The sequence below is a fragment of the Gossypium raimondii genome, chromosome 9, assembly GCF_025698545.1.
Source record: "Gossypium raimondii isolate GPD5lz chromosome 9, ASM2569854v1, whole genome shotgun sequence".
Classification (NCBI taxonomy): Eukaryota; Viridiplantae; Streptophyta; class Magnoliopsida; order Malvales; family Malvaceae; genus Gossypium; species Gossypium raimondii.
In genome coordinates this window covers 24,437,248-24,462,118 of record NC_068573.1, presented here as the reverse complement: position 1 = coordinate 24,462,118, position 24,871 = coordinate 24,437,248, and the positions used below count along the sequence as shown (strand labels likewise).

Sequence of the window (24,871 nt, the reverse complement as noted above, 5' to 3'; positions counted from 1 at the left end):
TCCCATCACAGACATCCTTCCCATACATCCCACAATAATGGTCTGATAGCAAGATCACTATGTTACCACTACCAAACATGGGACCTCCCCTATAAATACTCCACAACACAATGAAGAAAGGGTCGATCCTTAAGTGTTCTAGCCACTTTATTGTCCTCAGTATACTCTTTTGTACTCCCAAGCTCCTTGCTCACTTTACTCCTCTGGCTCTCCATCCTACCAGGGTGAACCGACCTTCATCATCACCACCACATCCTCTTCCATGTCTCCTTCGTTGTTGATAAACCACACAAAAAGAATAAAACTTTCATGAAAAACATAGATATATGATTTTGAAGCAATTGATGTTTAAGGGAGAGACGAAGAGGTGAAGAAGATAATGGATGAGAAAGTTGTAAATATTCTTAAATGATATTATTTTATTTATTTTATTAAAATTTAATTTTTTTAATTTAATTATAGTAACGTATGTCATAAAATGATTGTATTAGAAATAGTAACAAAATCATAATTTAGGTACCACTTTTGACAAAAAAAAGGTTTAGATACCTAAGTGAGAAAAACTTTAATTTAAGGCCCAATTTTCTATTTAAGCCTTTTTTTATAGTCCACTAATTATAGTAGTTGTTCAAACATCTCTTACATGTAAAATTAAATAATTTCAGCTAAATTCAATTCCAAGTGGCTTTCTAATTAGTAAATTTACCATAGAGGCTCGTATACTAGGAGTTAGATTGCATTATACTCTCTTTACTCAAAAATGGGTAAATTAGTCACCATACATTAGATCAAAGAGAAAATTGGTCATTTTGTTAAAAATTCATCCATTTTGTACTGTTAAAAATTGGCCCCTTTATGTCAATGAGGTATAAATGGCACGTTGCATGTCATTGTCTGATTATTCTATTAACCACGTCAATTTTTAACAATACAAATGGATGAAATTTTTAACCAAAAAAAATCAATTTTCTCTTTAATCCAATGTACAATGATTAGTTTATATCTTTTGATTAAAAATAAAAAAATATAATTTGACTCCTAGTTTAGAAGCTTACATGATACTTTAATCTAATTTAAAATGGAATTAAATTTTCACAAAAAAAATGGAATTAACAAAATTGATGGATCACTCCTCGAAGATTCCAAGACCAAACCAATAAACAAAACTGGGCCACAGCCCAAAAACATGAACAAGCTCCCTTTTCGTACAGTTTCAGGACAAGTCTGTCGGCCCTCATCGGTCATTATCATTATCATCACCCAACTCAAAAAAAAAAAAAAAAAACAACAGCAGCTGAATTTGGAGGAAAATGGGTGACGCTTTGTTTGAGCTTGAGCAGAATCTACGATCCCGAAAGGTACTCTTCATTTCGTTTTAATTTCATTTCCCCTCATTCTTTTTCCCTCCATATTTGGGTCCCTAAATCGTCGATTATAACCAATAAAGTTGTTTCAGAACTGTTAATTTGTGTATAAGTTGTCTTGTGATACTAACAATTTCTTGTCGCAAAGATATCGATGTTTGCATGATGTAAGTCCTTAAAATTGCTTAAAAGTATGGGTTCTTTCTCTTAGGAACAATTGACCCGACAAGAAGAAAACATTTTTCAAAGGTGTAAGTCCTCGGCTCTTAATCATTTCACGGCTGGTGTAATTGCTGGTGGTGGTCTTGTTTGGGCAGGTATCTATGTTTTGCTCATTGTTTTTGGTTCTTTGTTTTGAAATCACATGGGTTTTAATATACCAAGCATAAGCCCCAGCATGATTGTGTTTAATTATGTTTCTTGGACTTGAGTGGGAGTATTGAATATAGGTTTGTGACTGACATGGATATAATCAATTGTTTCTGTCTTTCCGTTTTTGGAGATCCTTGTAGGGTCATACCAACAAACCCATGTTTGAAAATGTGCTGGATACATGTATCAGATGTTTTTTTGATACAATGCTTAGAAGCACCCATATCCCCTCCCAACCCTTAAATAGGAGGATCAACGCGCTTCAGCATGCTTGAGTCCATGTCCTCTTGTGTTGACAAAAATGCCGATGCCAACCGAGCTAGGACTTAGTCGGCAGATACATGTATCATATATGAGTACTTAAAAGTATATTAAGAGTAGGAGCAACATAGATTAAAAGACCATGTCTTTTGCAATGAATGATGTTTTGTTTAGTATTATTGTTAGATCTTTGTTTTTTTGAACTTCAATTTTAGATAAAACTCGAAATGTTGTTGCATGTATGAACTAGGTTCATAACTCTGGGGTCTTTGAATCCTGAAGTTTCTCTTACTGTGGTTCAAGCTTCAAGACTATGAATAACTGAACATTATTAAAAAAGATATGGCAGGCACAATCGACATTTGTAAAATTCCTTCTTCTTTTAAAAAAAAAATTCAAACTAATTTTTCTTTGTAAGCACTATTAGGGGCAATATGCATTTGTCATCGTCCTTTATGGTTAGCTACAACTTTAAATAGATAGCTTGTTTAGCTAAGGATTTTAATTTGATAATAGTTCTATTTTGACAATACAATTGCTTTCTCAAGAATGATTTCATGTCCAAGCGTTAAAGAGAAGTTTGGTCAGTAAGTAATTGTCTACAAGTTGGGCTTTTCCAGAATGTTGTCTAGTGATCCTTTGTATTCTTTAATGGATCTTCAATTGGATAGTAAGTTACTTATGAAGGTAACTTCTTTGTTGACTCCATACACTCGCAGTGTCTTTTCCCTTTCTATTCTACTTTGAATATTCTATTTCACGATTTTCTGATAATTTTTTTTTATTCTTTCTGGCAGCAACATGGAAGCTGAATAGGCTACTTCGGGTAAACCTCTCTGGTGGTAATTCTCTCTCTGGCTGATCATGCTCACCACTGACATGTATGAACATGCCAATGCACTCATTACAACTATTATTTTAATGACAATAGATTCTTTACTTTGTGCAGGAGCTGCCGTAATACTTGGATTTTGGAAATTTGGGAATTCACTAGATTCGAGTGTTGACCATATTCTTGCGTTAGACGGAACTCGGATGCAAAGTGAATTAGCAAATATGTATGTAATTATGTATTATTTGCTTTTTCGTTTTGAAATTTTCTAGTTAAAGTAATATGAAAAATAATCATCTTTTAATGGATTCATAGACATATCAGAAATATGGTGACTAGAAATACATGCTCTCTTGGATGCTCTACTAAGTTAACAGGCTCAACTTTCCTCAGATTTATTGATCATATGTTGCATTTACAGTTGAATATGTCTGTAATTTGCATTCTGAAATGCTGGAGACTTATAAGGTTTGGATTAAAGTATAAATTCTACAAGCATTAAATCAACAAGTAAACTAAATGTCATTTTCTTGGACTAATCATTTTAATGCTTCATAGATTTGGGTGTATATTTCTTTAGGTGAACAAAGAGTTGATTTGAGTAGTTCATTTTCATTGGGTGAAGATGATTTTCTCTTTTGTACTTCTTTTTCGTTTTGAATATGTAATATGGGTGCTGATGTTCTGGGAGTATCTGCTTATGGTTAATTCACATTTAGTCATTTTAAAAATTTTCTTTTCTTTAGGGGATGAAGGTTTTAAACAAAAATTTTGATACTATCATGTTACTTGGACTAGGGTGTTAGTTTTGGGTACAGGTATGTATTTGGCACGGTTATATTCATTTTTAAAAAAAAAATGTTTTTCATGTATTTGGAGGGGTCTTGGATGGTCTAATCTCCACATCTATGTCTGGATATGCTTCAGACACGGGTGTTAGATATGGGTACTTCAAGACAATTGAAGAGTTGGAACAATATAGGCTACGAAATTGCATCAGATGGTGACTCAAGTCTTTGCTCTTCATGTTGTTTCATACTTTTTTCAAGTTGCACACACACTGTCGGATTAAACAAATGCTGATTCAAGTTATGCATCTTTTACTGTACTTTAAAACAGTCAATGATTCCTTCTCTATGTTCTTGACACTCACTTATATGTCCTATTGGCGCATGTTAATATATTTGTTTACAGTTACTTTTACTAAAGTTTTTTATTCATAAGCTGGATGTCGAATACAGAATAGTGAAGAAATATCGGCATGATACTTGGAAGATGAGACTTATCTCTAAACATTTCTATTTAGAGGAAGTATTTGATGATTCAACGTCAGGGCCAAAATTAAGGTGGCGTTATCGAAATTTCTTTGGTGATAATGTTGATCAGGATCAAGGCACTCATGGCGATTTTCAGGATGTCTCCCATAAGGGCAGCCCCAGTGATATCCACAATAACTTTGACAGAAAAAAGACAGATTTGAAGTCTGAGCAAGTTCCTGTTAGTGCTCTAAACTTCCTTGGCATTGTGGCATCATTATAACCTTATAATGAAGTTGTACAAGAAGGTGCATTTAGATACATATAACAGAGACTTTTAAATAGGGTTGTGATCGAACCGAGCAAAGCTCTAGCTGTTAGAACAGCGGGAGCTTGATTTGAGATAAAAGGTTGAACTGTTAGAGCTCGGTTGATTAGGCTTGTTTACCAAGTAAATAACATGAGCTTGATTCTCATGCTTGACTTCAAATTTGATTATTTATGTTTGAGCTCGAGTTTAAATTAAAATTTTCAGTTTAATTAAAACTAAAATTATATATATTAAAAATAAAAGTTCAATTAGGCTCATAAGCTACACAAGTCAAGCGTTTAGATGCTCGAATTCAGCTCTCTTGATAGCTTGACTTGACAATGATCTAGCCGAATTTGAGTTTTCTTCAAGTCGTACCTGAGTAGCTGGCTAGCACAAATGTGTCATTTAAGCCCTTAACCTGTTTTTATTGTTATTGAGCATGTATAATGAACTCGGTTCTTTTCATTTGTTTTGCTTGCTTGTTATGACGTTCAGAACCCAATGTTTGGTGATTATGCTGTATGTATATGTTGTTAATGTAATGTAGCAATTTTTCAGATTAACATTTATTATTTTGACTCAACAAATTTCTCTAACTGCCCTGTTATTCCAGGTGAAGTCTGGTTTTGATCTAATGGCAGACCCACTAGATTGTGTTTTTGGTTATACGGCTACATCGGAGGAGATTCATCACTCTACTCCCTCAAGTATGTCAAGCAGAGCACAGAGTCGTGCACACAGGAGAGCTAATCGAAGGCGTCGATTGCATCATCAGGAGGCTTCATCGAGCTCGCATGATAATAAGTATTCTAAGTTTGATGTAATGTGACATTTAAGTTAATTTTTAGTACACACACAAGAAAAAAAAAAAAGAGTTAAGGAGGAGTTAACCTAAAGGGTTGATTTGGTGCTAAACATTTGAGGCACCGAGTGAATTAGGATTAAATCTTTCAAATTGGTCGGTTGAAGATTAAATAGTTTCTGAGACTACTCAAATAAGGACTTTGATGGGCAATTGCACCAAACGTGCCGACCTTATTTGTGGGTTACAAAAAATATGTAGGTTAACTCTTTCACTTTTATGAAATAAGTCCCCTAATTCTGTTTTTGTTTCTCAGTAATTCTTTTTAGTAGCACCCAAATAATCCCTTATTTCAAATAAAATGTTGGTTTTTATTTAATAAACTATAATTAATAGGTTTTCTTTTATATGAATAATTATAATTTTACTTTAAATTTTAGAGAACTAATTTAATAAAGAATATAATTTAAAACTATGAATGTTGTATAAGTGAAAACTATTATAGAGAGTCAGAATAAAACATAAATTTTCCTATTTTTGTCATTGAGTTGATAATTACTTAACCTAAACTTCATTTTGTCATTGAGTTGAAAATTACTTAAAATTATGTTTGTATAAATTCTTAATTTATACTAGAATTTTATCACACACGTATGTGTGTGGAAATTACGTACTTAAAATACAAGTGCTAGTTTAAAAATAACATATACTAAATAATGAAACGTTTGATTTAAAACTAATTAATAATAACATATGAAATATAAAAATATTAAAATGAAAAAATGAAAATGTGAGAAATGAAATTTAATCACGTAAATACATCACGTTAAGTGGCTTATGGCACCAACTCAATCAACAATATTATCAATATATTCAATTTACGAGTTATGCATAATACAATTAAAATGTAAATATTATAATAAAATAAAGTTTTGGTTTAATGGTAAAATTAATATTTTATTGATCTTGATCACACGAGATCAAATCTAATCACATGCAACTTTTTATTGATTTAAAAAAACTAAAATATCATCGAATAATATAACTTATTTTAATTACGTAAAGACATCAAAGTAATTTTCCTAACCAAGTTGGTGTTCAATTGACTCGTGACATCAACTTAACTAAGGGCTTAAATAATAGTAAAGATAATAAATATATTTGTGTAATATCTAAAACTAACTTAACTACTTTGAAGAAAAGGGTTACTATAACTTTTAATCCCTAAACTTGACAATTAGGTTCACTTTGGCATTTATATTTTTTGTCCACTTTGATACATGAACTTGAAAATTAGGTCCATTTTAAAATTTGAACTTATATACTATTAATATTTGATGATGTGATATTCGAGATAATACCACGTTATCAAACATTTATATTTACCAAGCTTACGAAAAAATAAAATTAATTATTAAATTCAAGTATCAAAATAAATTAAAAACTACAAATACAAAATTAAACCTAGTTGTAAAATTTTAAAACTAAAAGTTATATTAAGGTGCCTTTATTTTGTTTTCCTTTTCATCCCTATAATAAATGTGACGGAAATTTTTTTTTTTCTTTTTCTTTACAATAACGGAAGAAAAGCAAAAAACTACAATGCAACCGGTCTTGGTAATGCTAAGCGAACAGCATCCTCATTTAGCAAATTCATAACAGCATCCAAAGGTTGAGCTCAACAATAAAAACCCAAAGGAAAGTCTGCAACATGTTGGTTAAACAATCACCAAGTCGTTTCATGTTGGAGATCAACTCGATTAAGTAACGAACAAATAAGAAATAGCGGAAGAATTTGAGAAATTGAACACACGAATTTAACATGGAAAAACCTCTCCAAAGAGGATAAAAAACCACGGGCAAATATAATTTTACTATGATGGCAAAAGAACGAAGAGTGCAAAGATGGAGATAAAAACTAAACCCTGAAACCCGACAAAACAAAAAAACCCTCAAAACGTAAACACAAAATTCTCCAAAAGTGTTATGAGTTCTAATCTCTAATGGGTGTCTTTTCTAAGGTTGTAAAGGAGCATATTTATAGACTAAATTTATAAGTCAAATAATAATAAAATAATCTAGACTAATCAGAGTTTGATTGAAACAAATAAACATAATTTAACTAGAAGATTATTTCTCAAATTTGTCTGAAATAGGAGTTATACTCAACAAATCTCCACCTTGACTCATATTTCCACAACGCATCTTTGCCAAAGCCCGCCACGGGACTATCTTGAATTATGCAGGGAATTAATTGAGTCGAACCTATACTTAGAAACTGGAAGACTTCTAACCTTCGACTTGTACACTGCTAAATCAAAACTAACCTAGGTCTGATTTTCACGAACACAGTGCCCTAACTTTTCAAAACCTACATCCAAAGGAGAAATTCTCTTCAATGAAATGATCATACATTTTTCCCTCTTATGACCAAGTTGTTTTCGCTCCAAACGATTTGACTTTGACTTCGTAACGGACGAAGGATGTCTGATTTCACCGGTCACTGTAGAACCTTACAAAATATAAATATTGTCAGATCTTTTACCTTTTAACAAAACGAAAGCCCCACGAGACAAATGCTGCTCAACTCGATGTTGATTCTGCAACCTTTCGAGTCTAAAATACTTAAGGAGATGAGATTCTTTCGTACATCAGGTACATACCTGACATTTGAGAGTGCCCTAATCGTCCTATCATGCATCCTAATTTTAACAGTACCGATACCAATTACTTTACTAGATGAATCGTTTCTCATGTGCACAACTCCACCTTTATTAGAACTATATGTGGAGAACCATTTTCTATTGGGACACATGTGGAAGGAACATCCCGAATCTAGGATCCACTCGGACGTAAGCTCGGAGCTTTTGCTCGTTGACACTAACAAGAAGTCATCACTACTTTTGTCAGTCAAATTAGCACCAGTTACATCTTCCTCGTTACTCTCAGCAGCCCTTTTATTTCACAGCTTATAACAATCTGCTTTGACGTGACCTAACTTCTTACAATAGCGACACATTTTTATCTTGCTTCTTTGATGCTACCAAAATGGAAATTTGCCTATCTTCCTTGCTATCCGAACCAAACTCATTGTCGAGTTTGTCTTTACTCAACAAATGACTCTACACATCCTCGAACGAGAGTTTGTCTCTACCATAAATCAGGGCCTCCTTGAAAGACTTGTATGAAGGGGGTAAATAACACAATAATAGCATAGTCTGATCTTCATCGTCAATTTAAACCTCAACGTTATTTAAATAATTTAAAAGGGTAATGAATTGACTGATGTGATATCTAAGAAACTCACATTCGTTCATGCGAAACGTAAATAGACGTTGTTTCAACACTAAACGGTTAACTAGAAACTTAGTCGCATAAAGAGTTTCTAACATTTTCCACAAGGTGAATGGGGTCTTCTCTATCAATACCTCCTGCAATACCTTATTCGCGAGGCACAACTGGGTTGCAGACAAGGCCTTTTCATCAAGCTCTTCCCATTCTGACTGGTCTAGATTCTCAAGATTTTTCCCCGTAACGACCTTTTTTAGGCCGGTCTGAACTAAAATTGCCATCATCCGAACTTGCCACAGATTGAAATTTGTGACACCATCAAACTTCTCAATGTCAAACCTTCTTGTTGCCATCTTTGAACGGGTTGATCTATGAAAATTGAACTAGCTATGATACCTGATTAAACAACGAACAAGTAAAAAATAGCGGAAGAAATTGAGAAATTGAAAGCACAAATTAAACGTTGAAAAAACTCTCCAAAGAAGATAAAAAAACCACGGGCAAATTTAATTTTACTATAATGTCAAAAGAACGAAGAGTACAAAGATCAAGATAAAAACTAAACCCCGAAACCCCAAAAAAAAAAGAACCTTCAAAATGTAAACACAAAATTCTCCAAAAGTGTTATGAGTTCTAATATCTAATGGGTATCTTTTCTAAGGTTGTAAAAGAGCCTATTTATAGGCTAAATTCATAGGTCAAATAATCTAGACTAATCAGAGTTTGATTGAAACAAATAAACAAAGTTTAGCTAGAAAATTATTTCTCAAATTTGACTAAAATAAGAGTCATACTCAACAATTCCCTTCTCGATACACAATATTAACCTGTAACATCCCGCTTTTCAGTAGTGTCGGAAACATTAATTTGATAATTTATGTTATTTGAACGAATAATTAGGTAAAAGTGGTAAATCTTTAAAGTCAAGTGGTTTTAGAAAATGAGGTAACGAGACCTCGTTTCTGTAAACCGAGTCTGTAAATATTTTATTAAATATGTACGTGTATTATTAGGGTCATATTAAAATTGGTTAAAAATTTTAATGTTTAGATAGTTAATTAATTGAAAAGGACTAAATTATAAAAATTACAAAAGTAAGTTATTATTGTTAAAAGTTAAAATTGTTAAGTAGGAGGACTTTAATGGCAAATCTACCATAAAATTTCCATAGTGGACGGCATTAGGTAGATTGGAAATGAAATTGTTTTATTTATTTACAATAATGATTAAATAAAAGGAAATAAAGTGTAAAAACATAAAATAAAATAAAAAGTAAACGTAGCATCTTCTTCTTTTTTACCCTATTTCCACCGAACCACCATTCACAAGCTTGGGATTTTGTTTGCATGTAGGTCCATTTCTCAATTATTTTTCATGGTTTTTATGTTCTTGAGACAGTTGGTAGCTTTATTTAGTAAGCCCTTGAGATTTGTATTTTCTGCTTAATAACTTGTTGATTGTGAGTTAACATGAAGATATACCTTGGATTAAGTTAAAAAATTTTAATTGATTAGTTGTGCACTTCTTTTTGCTTTTGAATATTCGAAATATTGAAAGTGAAAAGCTGGAAAATTTTCATGTTGAAATGTTGTCCAAATGCTGAAAATTCAGCATGCATATTCTCTTATTTTAAATGTTGTAAATGAAGGAAAGTGTGATTGTGGATTATTAAATTTGACTGTTGATTGGAAGTGTTTAATGTTGTTCAGCATATAAATTCCTTGATTTAAATGTCATAAACTGCTGTTTTAAATGAAGGGAAGTTTGGTTGACTTTTTTTTTACAATTTGGCTGCTGTTTATAAGGGTTATATGTTGACCAAATGCTGGGAAATTAGCATACAGACTCCCTTGTTTAAAAAGACTTGAGCTGCTGTTTATTGATTTTAATGCTATGTATTGTTACTGTTTGTTGCTGTCTAAATTGAAGAGAAATTTATGTTTTAAATGCTATAAGCCGCTGCTGTTTCTGCTGTTGAACGTGGGATTTTGAGTGTCGTAAGAATGCTAGATTTTCAGCATTTTATCCTCAGGATTAATGTTTAATGTGCCTTAATCTCTTACATTATTAATGCATTTAAGTTGTTCAAAGTTGGACTGATTAATAGTGGCTCTTGCCGGCCGATTAACTACCAGCTTTATGGATACATTTAAGTTTTTCAAAGACAGATATTAATTTGCTCTCCTAGGCAAAACTCATTGCTTCCTTTCATGAAAAAAAAGCTTGTCTAAACAACAGTCACCGAGGACATTTCTTTTTTTGCCCGAGAACTGGATTAATTTATGCACTGACGGAGCAGTGAAAGTCGTGATTGGAACTGCAGTAACCGGGGGAGTCCTAAGATCAAGAAACGAATCAACTAGACTTAAATCGAGGAAAAGCTAAAATTTCTAATTAGTCGTCGGCTTCGTTTTTACAACTATATTTGTCGAGATAAGTTCATAACTTGGTTAATTCAATTAATTGCTGTTTCAATAAATTTATTATCTATTTGTGTATATATGTGAATTAAAATTATTTGCTTGAATGAAACGAATAAGATCATAGTTGAAAGACACTATAGCACTATACCGAAATTGAATAAGACCATAGTTGAAAGAAACTATGGCATCATACCGGAAATGAGTAAGACCATAGCTAAAAGACGTTATGGCATCACGATTCTAACAAGTAAGACTATAGCTGAAAGACGATATGGCATCATAAATCAGATGAATAAGACCATGGTTGAAAGACACTATGGCATCCTTCAACCATTTGTTATTCAGCTAACATGTTTTGGGTGAGGTATCTATCATAAGATTGAATGTGAGATGAATGTTTTGTCTAGTATAGTTGTAATGAATATTTATGCTTTGGTGAGATTACATCCTACATATGTATATAAATATGTTAACTAATGATGTTTGTGATGTTTAGAGAATTAAATGGATATACAAAAAATTTTCGAGTAGTCAATGTTATTCTATTTGGTTCAACGGGAAAATAAAGTTTTAATAAATATATGAATATATGAAACGAACCATGGTTTGGATTAATGATATGGACTACAAAGGTATGTGAAATTGTAAGGAAAAGATGATTCATTATATATATATATGAGCAATGAATCATGTAATATAAATAATTGATATGATACATGCCATGCTTTGATTTGAGTTACATGTGAATTGTACACTTATTAACCTTGTAAGGTTATGTGTATAAGGAAGGAAATCCGTGTTTGTTATATCAAAAGTATGTTTGGTTGTTTAACTTAATATGTTTGGTAAGTTTAAGTTCCTCTATATGAGCTTACTATAAGCACTAGTTGCTTATATAGTTGTTTTTTTTTTGTGTTTTTTTAGATAATCGGAAAGCTCAAACGGTTGGAATCAATCTCAGAGCACGATCACACTATCTCTATCCATCGATCCATTTTGGTAGTTTTTAAATATATGGAAATGATTATAAATGGCATGTATAGGGTTTTATGTTATTTTGGTAACTTGAGATATTTTGAAATTGTGCCAAGCTTTTATTGTGTTTTAATATCCTATGATGATAATTGGTACATGATGATATAAAAATGTGTTTTGGTTTTTAGTGAATGTCTTGTGATTTGGTAACTTTTGGGTATATTCAAGTGTGAATGAAATGGTTGAATGGTAGGTACGTGATGTATGTTTGGAATATGAAACCATGACATTGAGGTTGAATTGTTTAGATGTTTAATTTTTTTTTTGATGGAGTTTAGATGTTTAATTGTGGTACCAATAAGGGTACATTGTATAAGCATTTGAATTGTATGATTTATGTGTGATTTTGGCATGTTTTGGTCTTATTTAGGTGTGTTTTGAGTAAGTAAATTGGTTGGTAAATGGTAGGTTTGCGTCTCAAGTAAGGATATTTGGTAAACTTGGTTTTCAAGGTACGTTTTTGTGCATATGACTTGAGACACGAGCTGCCACATGGCCTGGCACACGGTCTGCGACACGGCCGTGTGTATCAAGTTAGAGAGTTACACGGCCTACGACATGGCCGTGTGATCTAAGTCAGTGAGTTACACGGTTTAAGACACGGGCTGGGACACGGCTGTGTGTCTTATTGTTCAAACATTACACGGTCTGGGCTATGTCACATGGCCGTGTGACCCCTATTTTCTATATTTTTAACTTTTTCTTAAATTTTTTGAATTATTTCAAATTAGTCTCATTTAGGGTCTCGAAAGTTTAATTTAAGGCCCAAATGTGTATGTTTGTTGGATTTGTATGAGATTTGAATAATTAATATTAAATTACATTATTAATATAATTTGAAGTTATTTGTTCCGATTTATACGGTAACGCTCCATAACTTTAGACCGGTGATCAAAAAGGGTTAAGGGTATTACATAACCTCTACTAATCATTCCCTCTGAAGCAACTTTTTGATAGCTTTAAGCAATGGGGTGCCATTTACCGTGCAAATCAATCTAATTCAAGGATTTTGTGTCGGCCTCCACGCTTCCAAGCCTGATCAAAGATCCCAACACTTCCGCCTCATATGCATTACAGACCCCAATGTTACGACCAAAGCCCCATAGCCACTTACCATTCAAATCTCTTATAACACCAGCAGTTGCCAGAAACCGACCAGGTTTACAGATGCCATCAACATTCACTTTCCAGACAGATAAAGGAGGTGGGGACCACGAAATATACTTTCACCCTTGCACAACACTGCTGTTCAAAGCTAGACGATTAAGCTCAAGGTTATGAACCACTTCATTCTTATAACAAACGCAATAATCCAAGAGAGTATCATTAGAAGCAGCATCAGGATTAAAAATTCTAGTATTCCGTCTTTTCCACAGGCTGCAACAACCAACAGAAAAGAGAACATCCCAATCACCCAAGGAACGAGTGAAGTAGTCAGGCTTGGAAAGATTCACAAGTAACCAATCTTTAATGTTTAGGCCAAAAACTTCTGCTCGTTTTTCATCTTTTAAAGGTTCCACCACAAGGAAATAGCTGGAAAACATTTCCTAAAAACATGATCAAACTAGTCGTATTTTTTCTTGGTCAAAGAGAATAACGACGTAATTTAGACAAATACAAAGATTGTCCAAAAGAAATACTACATTGTTTTTATAGATAACATTTTTAAAAAAATTAAATACTATTCAGACCAAATTAAAACAAATTTAGATAACAAATAAACCCTAAGTTCAAGGATTTAGGTCGATCTCAGCTTGCAATATCCAAAACCTTTGGTTTATTCTTCCATCTCAACATCTTAATGGATAACTTGGGTATAAGGTTATGTACTCTCCTAGACTACTATAATACTTCTAAGTAATTACTTTCCTGGTTTTGGGATTCTTCATGTATTCCAAACGGGTCTTGTAATAGTTAAGCGCGTTCATGTATAAAGGGAACGCTTTGCTGTAATCTTCTTGTATCTCTTGCATCACATACTCTATAGCTTGTTCTTGGAATTTGCTATACAAATTTTTATCCTTTTCCTGGATTTTTTTAGTAGAATTGCATGGGATCCATGGACGATTTATTTTTTCCCCTTTACCAAACTGGTTTTGAAGCTTTTGAGATTTTGAAAAACATATGTCAAACAATGAGGAGAATCAATTTTTAATAATCAAAACAGACCTCGAACAGGCATGTTGGATATTAATTAGTTTACAAATACTTTAATTTTTATAATTTTTAAATCTTCTTAGAATTAGGACCAAATTGAAATAATGTCTAAAGAGTGAGAGCTAAACTTTTTAAAATCTAGATCAAATTGACATAATATATAAATTTCTGTTATTATGACAATTTATAAAAGCTACATCACCTTCATGGCACCGACTTAACAAAAATAGATTAAAAAGACAAAATCGAAAACATGAGTGACTATTTTATCACTTTTTATAATTGGGTGACCCCAAAAGAATTAGCATAGTTAGTAAGTTGCAATGTAATTTATCTTTTTTTATTAATTATTACAATATTAGGGAGGGGAATGATAGGGTCTAAACCCATGTCATGAAGATAATGAAAGCTTTAATCACTGCTCCAAGTAAGTCTTGTTGCCTTGAGAGTTATTACTATTATACATTCATATTTGACATATATTCAACTATTTTAGCCACTAATGTTTTCAACATTTGATATTTTTGTCACTTTCTATTAAATCATTAATGAAATTGATTTGGCCCTTTTTTTTATTAGCATAGTAACAAATTTAGTCCTCCAACATTCATAAATTCTATCAATTTAATTCTAATTTTTAAAAAATCAACAAATTTTGGTCTACGTTTTGTTACTTTTGTTATCAATAAAATATCTACTTTAGTGATTGGAGAGTTTTAGTTCTATGGTTGAATCTCTACGTCAATGAAAAAAAAGAAGAAAATAGGGGGTCTGTTGAATTTCAAATAGTTAGTTTCACCAATAAGATACGAAGACTTACTTTACATTTGGAATTGCACAAAAAATACTATTTATCTCAGAGAGGTCTACGTAAAATTTTAGGAAAACGTCAACGACTGCTATCTTATTTATCAAAGACAAATAAAATATGTTATAAAGAATTAATTGGTGAGTTGGATATTCGGGAATCAAAAAATCGTTAATTTGCAAACTTTGAATTAGTTGATTTATTAGATTTTCATTTTGATGAGCTTGTTTTCATTTTCAACAATTCTATCTTTTTTTCTTCTTATTATTCTTTAGCTATTTTTAGCTATTCTTCTCGCCTCGTTATGTGAGTTAGAAGAACCTTTTATTATGTTATATGATCAGGGTAATGATCCATCAACCTGCTAATTCTTTTTATGAGTCACAAACAGGAGAAATTATCTAGGAAGCGGAAGAACTACATAAACTTCGCGAAAGCCTCACAAGAGTTTATGTACAAAAAACGGGCAAGCCCTTATGGGTTGTATCCGAAGACATGGAAAGAGATGTTTTTATGTCAGCAACAAAAGCCCAAGCTCATGGAATTGTGGATCTTGTAGCGGTTAAATAAGTTAAATAACATATAGCAATAGCAACGATTTAACACCAATCCACAATTTAATTAAGATTGATTTAATCCCTCTTCTTCCTTTCCTTCTTAACTTAAGCCTAAGGGGTTAATATTTTATTAATCTATTAAATAGAAAAAGAAGTAATTCAGAATCATCTGGTTAGGATCGATCTAAACTAGTCTATTATGTATATGATTCAGTATGCCAACTATTAAACAACTTATTAGAAATGCAAGATAGCCAATTAGAAATGTCACGAAATCCCCTGCTCTTGGGGGATGTTCTCAGCGCCGAGGAACATGTACTAGGGTATATGTGCGACTTGTTTAGATCATGGGCTGAGAAAAAAGAAACGACTTTTTCAGTATCAATGATCTGTACCAGTGAATAGAATGGGGTTCGTTCGTTCACTATCTAAAAAAGATAGATCTACCATATCCTTCTATTGTGTATGAAATTTATGGTTTCCATTGGCGCAAATCCAATCTTGGAATTTAAGATGAGAAAAAATTCTCCATTGGTAGCAAATGCTTATCCATTAAGCGGGGAAAATCCTATTTAAAAAGCAAAAAAATTATACTTCGACTCTTGCAAAGAACGAACTAACAGGGTCAGCTGCCCAATTAATCCTCATCCTTACATACCGTTACTGTATAAGATAGATATTGAGATATGTTTGAATATCTTAGGATAATAATAGAAAAAAAAATACCATTATCTTATTTGGTTTTATTTAATTTTTTTCCTTGATTCTCTCAAAGTCTGCTCCCACGTTTTGTTTCAAGTTGGTTACCCCTCATTCCCTATTTGTTTTACACACCGCTTGTTCTTTTCTTTGTTGTCGAAATATGCCTTCTTCTTGATTTGATTTTTCCCTTCTATTTTGTCTTTCTTTTATTCTTCAATTTTTGCTACTATTAATTCTTGAAGCGTTAATCCTTGTTTTGTGGGCTACGCACTAAAGGTAAGGCATGATCATTCCTTAATTTTTGTTCGTTATTCGTTTCTCTTGTTAGTGATGGTTATGTTTAGGTGTGTTTGGGTGTTTTGTCATTGTTAATCGATGGGTTTGTTTTAGGTGAAGTTCAAGAGACGTTTAATCCACCGGCGAATTAGGATTTGGAGAAGTGTTGTTCGTCCAAGGGTAAGTGGTTATGTTAATTTGGAACTGTTATGGATGTTTGAGGGTTTGTCGTATTTTTTTCTTGGAATGTTTTTGTATTTAGAATGGAATTGAGGGCTTTAGCCTCTTAATGGTTGCATTATTGGTGACTGATTCTCTAAGTGTTTGGTATTTTTAGTTGATGGAATACTCAATTTTTGGGTTTACGTCGGAATTTGATCAGGTGTGTAACGAAAAATCTAGAAAACAGCAAACGACGAAAGCCAAAATTGGGCATTGTCGACGCCACATAGGTGTGTGGGCAATTTGGGCCATGTGGGACACACAGGTGTGTGGACCCAAAATTCATAACTTTTCCCTAGGGTTGTACATGTCTCCCCGATCAACTATAGGCCTTCCGTGGGGTCGGTATGTAGTTATATAAGCTATAAAACATGAATTTTGTTGATATGTCATTATGAAACTTGACGTAAATAGCGTTTAATATGTATAATATTTATGTATTGTGATGCGATATGTATGATCTGTTATGTATAAAACATGTTCTACATTTGTTATACAAGCATGTATGATTTGCAAATTTGAGCATATGTTATTTTTGTTTATATCTGATTATGGGGTGGGACATATATTATGTGGAGGAAGTGTTCTATGTGAGGCGATATCTCGCCATTATACTGGCGGCATTGCTGCGATTATTCTGGAAAGTGCCGTATCGACACTAAGTGATGTGTAGGGCTGGATGGGTCTTTTAAGACCCTACATGATGTCTAGGGATGGTCGGAGATGATGTGTAGCGGATGGGGGTAGGAAATTAAATTTGCATATGATTCTAATTCTGTATAAGATATATGTCTTTATTTGTTCTGCCATGTAATTAAATCTGAAATTTTGTTTTCTTGTGAGTTACACACGAGTTATGAAGACTCACTTTCTGTTTGTCTGTCACTTTCAGGTAACTCTCAGACTTAAGCGGGTCGGTGCGACGGGAGCTCAGTTATGTCTACATTTCCGTAAACTCTATTTACTTAAATTTGATTTATTTAAAAATCTGATTTGAGAGTTTTGTAAATTTCGGTATCTCTAGACATTTGAGATTGTTTTTGTTTTGGATTTTTGGCATGACACTCGATAGAACGACTTTATGAAAACGATTATTTTTCTGCAATTAACTATTTTCAAGAAAATAAACTCGACTTTCCAAAATATAATGTTCTAAGAATTTCCGCTACAAAATATTCGATTTATTTAGAAAATGTAAACAAACAACGGTTTTAATTAAATAAGTATGGCAAACACGTTTTCAAATAAAGCGGGCTTTTTAAGAAACAAAGGTTCACTCTGTTTTTATAAATGGAAGCTAGATTTCAATCCATTTTACGTAATCACTCTAGATACAACTATAACGTTTAGGTCAGATTTGGGGTGTTACAGTGTATCAATCTAATCTTGATTCTTAAAATTTCAAAACTTTGAAAAAAAAAATTATTCAAAATTTTAGTTTTCAATAAAAATAAATAAAATACTATAAAATACTTATAAAATACATATAAAAAGATATAAAAGTATTTATAAATAAATGAATACCTATTTTGTGATTACAAAAAAATAAATCAACCATAGCAGCAGCAGCAGCCAGAGTGGGCGCAGCTCCACCGTCGCTGCCTCTTCCTGCTTGCTTCTCAATGCTCTATTTGCTATTTATAACCTCCAGGTTCAAATCAAACATGAAGGTGAACCCGAAACCCTCGACTACAGAGGCTTCTTCGTAGATACAACGGTATCCCCTTTTCTCTAAATCTTTGAAATTGAATTTGTGGAGCATTTTGATGTAATTGAGATTAAATGTTGGCTTAGATTCCTCCTTGGTATGATGTACCCTTGCTCTTGAGAGACGGTGTTTCTAACTTTACTGTTGAGATACTCAAAGAGTCAAGTGCGAAAATGGAGGTTGCTACTGATGAGCCACACTCCCATTAAGCAGGATAAAAAGGAGGGCAAGCTTCGAAATTATCATAAAAATATTTGTAATTTTTTGTAATTTTCTATAACTATAAAATAAATATTCATTTATTTATAAATATTTTTATAAAAATCATATGTATTTTTATCGAAAACCAAACTTTTAAATATATATATATATATATATTATTTTTAAAAGTTTTAAATTTTTAATAAGGTTAAAATATGCCTATAGTCCCTGTACTTTTCAAAAATTAAGAGTTTAGTCTTTATACTTGTATTTTCAAGAATTTAGTTCCTCTACTTTTATAAGTACAAAATTCAGGTCCAATTGTTCATCTTTGTTTTAATTACATGACTACCAAGCAAGTAAATTTTTTTATTTTAAAATATCACGGCAACAAATTTAACAAAAAAAAAAAGCAGTGTTAATAGTTGGACTTGAATTTTAAAATGTAAAACTTAGATAGATTAAATTGGTAATTTTGAAAAGTACAAGGACTATAGGCATATTTTAACCTTTAAATGATTAAGTCTAAATTGACAAAATGTGTAAAATTTAGGGCAAAATTTGTTGAACTTTTTAAAATTAAAACCAAATTGATAAAAATCAGAAATATTGGAAGATTAAAATTTTTATTACGCTAATAAAAAAGGGTCATGTCAGCATTTCGTTAATATCAAATGTCGATAATGTTAGTGACTAAAATAAAATTTTTGATCTTGAGTGACCAAAAAAAAATAGCAATAATTGAGTAACTACTAGTGTAGTTACCCAAAAGGAACCATAAGATTACATTCCTAATAACCTGAGAACAAGATGATTATTTCCATTATCCTCGATTGACACCTTCTTTGTAAATATATTTGGTTAAATTTTGCCATTAAATCCCTATACTTTACAAAAATTATGGATTTAACCTCTACACTTTAATTTGGTCATTTTAGTCATTGTATTTTTCAAAATTTAAAATTTCAATCCTCACAAAACAATAACTATTTAATTAATTATGTTAAGCTATGCTATTTCCAAAATCTGATGTGACAAACATAATATCATATGTGTAATGCTATGTCAGCTTGTTATTTCCACTTATTACTCACTAAAAATCCAATTAATGAGTTAACGACTACCGTTTGTGTCAAGGCTGGAATTTAGAATTTTGAAAAGTATAGGGACTTAGAATGAGTTGGTTGGAGCATATGGACAAAATCTACAACTGTACGCATAGTACATGACCAATAATTGAATTTAACCAAACATATTTAAATTTCATTGCTTGGGTCAAGAATAAATTTTCAAATTTTAAAAACTACAGGGTGTAGCACCTCTTGCCCGACTTGACCACGGGGTCCAAGCTACAGGATGTTACATTGTTACCGAAGCAACTACAACAACTTTCAATACATTTTAATCAATTCAACAAGCTTTCAGGTATAAAACACATTTTAATAAAATATAAAATCATTTTCGGGTCTTATATGAGCTTATGAAAGCTCTTTTACTAACTTGAGGTCGGATAAGGACTTAATTGAAAAGTTTTCAAAACCTGCGAGTTGATGTCACGACATTAGAGTTTTCTCGTCATGACATCGTTTGTCAGTGGGTTATGATACAGCTTTAAAAGTCTCGACTTCATAGCGCCACTCACTGTCGATCTATGTCGCGACATTGGGTACAGGTGGTCACGACATCACCCTTGTTTTGGTAAAGGTCCCATTTGGTACAATTTTCATGCTTCCAATGCCATTATTACCAATTCAAACTCATGCCACTTTATGCAAAATTAAACCTATAACACCTTTGAAGACAATCATACTAATGGCATAAAAACTCATAACCAAAATCTATCCATTTTCAAACCATTCATCAATTTATTTTGCCTAACTACTTCACTTTGCAACCCTTAACTTATCAAGCTTATGCAAGCCTAAATCATCACATTTAATGGCATCAAACATGACTTAAAATCATGCAACAATTAGTTTATTTGCCAAACATACCAAACAAGTTCAACCATAGCCACAATTACCACATACAGGGGCAAAGGCAGAACAATTTTTTAGGGGGGGCCGAATGAAATTTTAATTTTTTATAGTCTATATCTTTATAATTTTTAAAGGATTAAATCATATTTTTATAATTTTAAGGGGGCAAAGTGCAATTTTACCTTTATTAATTTAAAATTTTTAAAAAAAGTAGAAGGCCTAAATAACAATTTTCCATTTTAGGGGGATTGGGGCCCATGCCAACCCCCCTAAATTTGCCTCTGACCACATAACTATTTATTCAAAGGTGACCATTTGCACAACAAGATGTCCTTATATACATGCTACAATATTTGGACTCAAAATGAACATAATTCTATCGTCTTGATGATAATGTGTGCTTTGTGCTGATCTGACGTGACAAGTTTCACAAGTTGACAATCTATAAGTAGAAGAAATAACTAGAGTAAACATATCAATGCTTAGTAAGTTCAAACGAAAATTTAATACTTACCTTGCTCAAAATGTGAGCATACTAGCTATCTTAGTTTTGACAAACTTTTGGCTAGAACATGGCACTCAAAATAACAATAAGGTGAGCATGTTTATTCATACATATCAAACATTGTAAACACAATTCACAACATCACCAATATAAACCAATTTTGCATAACTCGTCTCAATGTTACATTTTTCCATCAACCCATAACTTTATATCGATTACTCATAATTCATCTAAATGTCATATTCTATCTTTCATCCATAATTTATACCATATCAAGTGAATTGCATATCAAGTTGGTTTATCAAATTCAATTCATTTTATTCTCAAAATTTCAAATTTAATTATAATGCTTCGCTCGATGGAACCCTAGTAAAATGGACTCGAATACACGAGTGAACTACACCACACCAAGGCGTCGAAGTGCAAAGCCCTAGGCATCAAATGTATAAACATTTTAAAATACATCCCTCCACTACACCAAAGTCATTGTAGAGACGTATAATACTTGATGATTTGAAACAGATTATGGATCTCGATATAACCTGTACAAGTGCACATAAGACTCCATTGGCATACCAATCATATCCTAACCTTTTACTAAGTTCACATGGGCATCAATTATACACATATTCGTTACCATTCCTTATAATCGATCATTTTCTCATGTTTACACCTTGTAAATATCCACATTTACAAATCATACCCTGTATCGATCACATTTACATTTCCATACCTTGTAATCATTCAAAGTTTTACATTTATATCCCATACTTATCACATAACAAGTCAATTATATCATTTTATTTCAATTCAATCTTTTACTATCCTTATATGCCAATTTCATTAATATTTCAAATTATATTCACACACACACACACACATAAAAATAAACACAAGCATAAATATAGCACAATATAAGATAGTAAGTTCCATATGAACTTACCTGCTTAAAACATAGAATGAGTGGATTCTTCAAGGACTAATCCACAATATTAGTTTTTCCGTATTCTTGATCTAAACAAATATTATATATAGCGATCAATACCAAAATTTTCACACAATTTCATGAGATGCATGATCCTATATAAATAATATTTTTATCTCCCCGTATTTTACATTTTTATTCAATTTAGTCCGTAAACTTATGATAAACATAACTTTTAATTCCTAGATTGATTAAAATTTTATTTCATATATTTTCATTTGAGACCTTATATTTTCTATTTCTAACCTAATTTCATGAAAATTTTTACTTTTATTCAATTTGGTCCCTAATATAACAAAGTTAACAAACAAGCTAAACTAACTTTACAATCTAGTCCTTTTGTAATCTAAGCTTACAATCTATTAATTTCAAGCCTAATTCATCAATTAATCAAAAATGACATCTTGATAAAAGTTTAAAAATTCATTAAATTGGAACATAGGTTAGCTAAACCAAGCTCCCATGATCACAAATCCAAAAAAATTACAAGAAATTAGTTTGATCTCCATACCTATTTGATGACTGAATGACTATCCCTCAAGAATGGTTTTTCTCTTTTTCTTTATATGGTGAAACAACTAAGGAAGGATGAACAAGATGGTAACCTTATTTTTCTTTCCACTTATCTTGTTATTTAAAGTTTAATTAGTAGCTACTTAACAATAATTAATTACCATAATCTAACTTTTAACTACACTCAATGGAGATGGCCATCATCTTCCATTAAATTTTACTTAATATTGGTTTATTAACCATTTTGGAAATTTTGTTAATTTCTATGTAGGTCCTCAAGCCTTTTCCTAATTAAAACTCTATAGCGATTTGAATTTTATAATTTAGTCCTTGAGCCTTAATTAACTATTTAATTCAAAAATTGCTCAACCAATCTTCAATATAATTTTATATTAACTTCTTAAATATTCATATTTTATATTTACGACTTGATTTATGAAAATGAGGTTCCAAAATTGTATTTTTCGATACCATTGAAAATTGAGCTATTACACGAGGACTAAAATTGACCAACTCAAAATTTACATGGACTAAAATTGATCAGATTAAAGTATATGGACTAAATCCATAACTTTTATGAAATAGAAGGACTAATAACAGAATTTAACCAAATAAATTCAAAGTTCACATAACCAAATAATTTAGGGTTAAATATAAAATTAGTACTCAAACTTGTCCACTTCTCCCAGATTGATACTTATGGTTTTTTTTGTCTCAAATTGATACCTAAATTTTTTTTCCGTCAACTAAATCGGTACCTAAGTCTAACACCGTTAAGTTTAGGACACGTTGCAAAATAAGATTGTAACACTTGGCATAAATGACATCATGTTGATTTCATAGGCTAAAAAAAATTAATAAGAAAAAACTTTTTTTTCTTTTGACTCTTCCCCCCCCCCCCCCCAAATTTTCTGTCGTTGTTTTTTCCCTTCTTCTTATTCTCTTTCTTCTTCTTCTTTTTCTTCTTCTTCCCCCCAATTTTTTTATCATTCTTTTTTTTCCTTCTTTCTTCTTCTTCTTCTTCTTCTTCTTCTTCTTCTTCTTCTTCTTCTTCTTCTTCTTCTTTTTCGTCATCCCTCAACCCAAGTTTTTAATATTGTTGCATGCAGATTCAGTTTTTTTTTTACAAAACTAGCTTAATACAATTCATATACTGGTTTTGTTTGAGAATGAAATAAATCCATTGACCTGTTTTATTGCTCTTGATTGAGTAGCTGATTCTCTATTCTTAATTTTGCGCTTGTGTTGTGGATCATTGAAATTTTCTTCATTTTCTTAACCCCTTTTTTTTTTTTTGGAAGAAGAATGGAAAGATGGAGTAGGAGCTTTGACTTGCCACACTTGCAATGGATCTAGCATTCAAGGTGAAAAAAGTGGCAAGAGTGGATGGTAGAGACCCAGAAAGGGTGGTTTCTTCAATAAGGAATGTGCCACAACCTGATCTTGCTATTGGGGGCATTTCTTTATTGATGGGTATAGGTAAAAAGTCTTGAAGGATCACGCTAGGAAAAGAAGAAGGGTTGGTAGTGGGAGTGATCGTAGGGTGATCATTTAGAGAAGTTAGGCTAATATTTCCCAACACTTCTTCCATAGATATTTTAAGATTATTATGGTGATCTCAAGGCTTTGCAGCTGCTTTTGTTGTTGTTTCTACATGTTAGTGCCCACATTAGCAATATAAAGGTGAAAATAGAGAGAAGATATGTTAAATTTCTACTATTACTATATAGAGAGGTACCCACATTAGCAATATAATAAATTTTACTGGTAAACTCTAAGATTATTTGAATTGTTAATATTGCATACCCAACAACTACTGCTTCAACTTTGATTCTGTTCCAGTTTAAGGGCCCCCCAAAATAAAAAGACAGAAAATAAAAAAGAAAACCTAAGAATAAGCATCTAAATTGGGAGTAGGGAGCAGCAAGGGATGACGGTAGCTTCCTTCAATTCTCCACTTTGTACAAAGGCCTTTGCAGAGCTTTCAGAACGAATCTAATAAAGAGCTTCATACTAAGAGATAACTCATGAGTATTGCATTGAAAATTGATAAGAAACTAGGTTCTTTTTTAGCAAAAAAAAGAGGCAATGTGAACTGGATTTTTTTTCTTGAGAAACAAACAAAAAATAAATAAAGGAAAGAGAAGGGTTTTAAGGTTGAGGAAGGAAAAGACTGGTGGAAAAAATTGTTGGCTGTCACTGCTAAACAACAAGAAGAAACTTGGGCTGAGGGAAGAAGAAGGGAAAAAAACAAAGAATGACAGAAAAATTAGGGGAAAAAGAAGAAAAAAAAGCAACAAAAAAAATGG

The 24,871-nt window shown here is 32.0% G+C and overlaps 2 protein-coding genes and 1 long non-coding RNA gene across 5 annotated transcripts; 2 read left to right on the top strand and 1 right to left on the bottom strand.

Annotated features, from left to right (window-relative positions):
* Nucleotides 1-1,242: 1,242 nt before the first annotated feature.
* LOC105798615 (uncharacterized) lies at nt 1,243-5,515 on the top strand. 2 transcript variants are annotated; one of them, XM_012628742.2, is made up of 6 exons: nt 1,243-1,358; nt 1,576-1,681; nt 2,795-2,836; nt 2,947-3,055; nt 4,071-4,326; nt 5,012-5,515. In XM_012628742.2, exons 1-6 carry the CDS (start codon nt 1,311-1,313, stop codon nt 5,225-5,227), a joined length of 777 nt encoding a protein of 258 aa, XP_012484196.1. In that variant the 5' UTR covers nt 1,243-1,310; the 3' UTR covers nt 5,228-5,515. The 2 variants fall into 2 exon arrangements, with proteins under 2 accessions (XP_012484196.1, XP_012484195.1); XM_012628741.2 differs by having other exon boundaries at nt 2,795-2,839.
* A 7,429-nt stretch (nt 5,516-12,944) lies between these two features.
* LOC105797521 (uncharacterized) lies at nt 12,945-13,493 on the bottom strand. Its single transcript, XM_012627480.1, has 2 exons — nt 13,254-13,493; nt 12,945-13,172 (listed from the first exon to the last, which is right to left on the bottom strand). Exons 1-2 carry the CDS (start codon nt 13,491-13,493, stop codon nt 12,945-12,947), a joined length of 468 nt encoding a protein of 155 aa, XP_012482934.1.
* Nucleotides 13,494-16,316: 2,823 nt separating this feature from the next.
* On the top strand, nt 16,317-17,896 carry LOC105798616 (uncharacterized). Of its 2 annotated transcripts, none has more exons than XR_008188596.1 (3): nt 16,317-16,449; nt 16,564-16,629; nt 17,564-17,896. It is a non-coding gene; the product is annotated as an uncharacterized LOC105798616 (long non-coding RNA). The 2 variants fall into 2 exon arrangements; XR_008188595.1 differs by lacking the exon at nt 17,564-17,896 and adding an exon at nt 16,832-16,994.
* Nucleotides 17,897-24,871: the final 6,975 nt, after the last annotated feature.

What these genes read in the sequence shown, in the direction of transcription:
- LOC105798615 (XM_012628741.2), top strand. Translation starts at nt 1,311, where the DNA reads ATGGGTGACGCTTTGTTTGAGCTTGAGCAGAATCTACGATCCCGAAAG. An exon ending in AGAATCTACGATCCCGAAAG is followed by an intron (nt 1,359 to 1,575) that starts GTACTCTTCATT and finishes TCTTTCTCTTAG; the next exon opens with GAACAATTGACCCGACAAGA. An exon ending in TGAAGTCTGAGCAAGTTCCT is followed by an intron (nt 4,327 to 5,011) that starts GTTAGTGCTCTA and finishes CTGTTATTCCAG; the next exon opens with GTGAAGTCTGGTTTTGATCT.
- LOC105797521 (XM_012627480.1), bottom strand. Translation starts at nt 13,493, where the DNA reads ATGTTTTCCAGCTATTTCCTTGTGGTGGAACCTTTAAAAGATGAAAAA. An exon ending in ATACTCTCTTGGATTATTGC is followed by an intron (nt 13,173 to 13,253) that starts GTTTGTTATAAG and finishes CAAGGGTGAAAG; the next exon opens with TATATTTCGTGGTCCCCACC.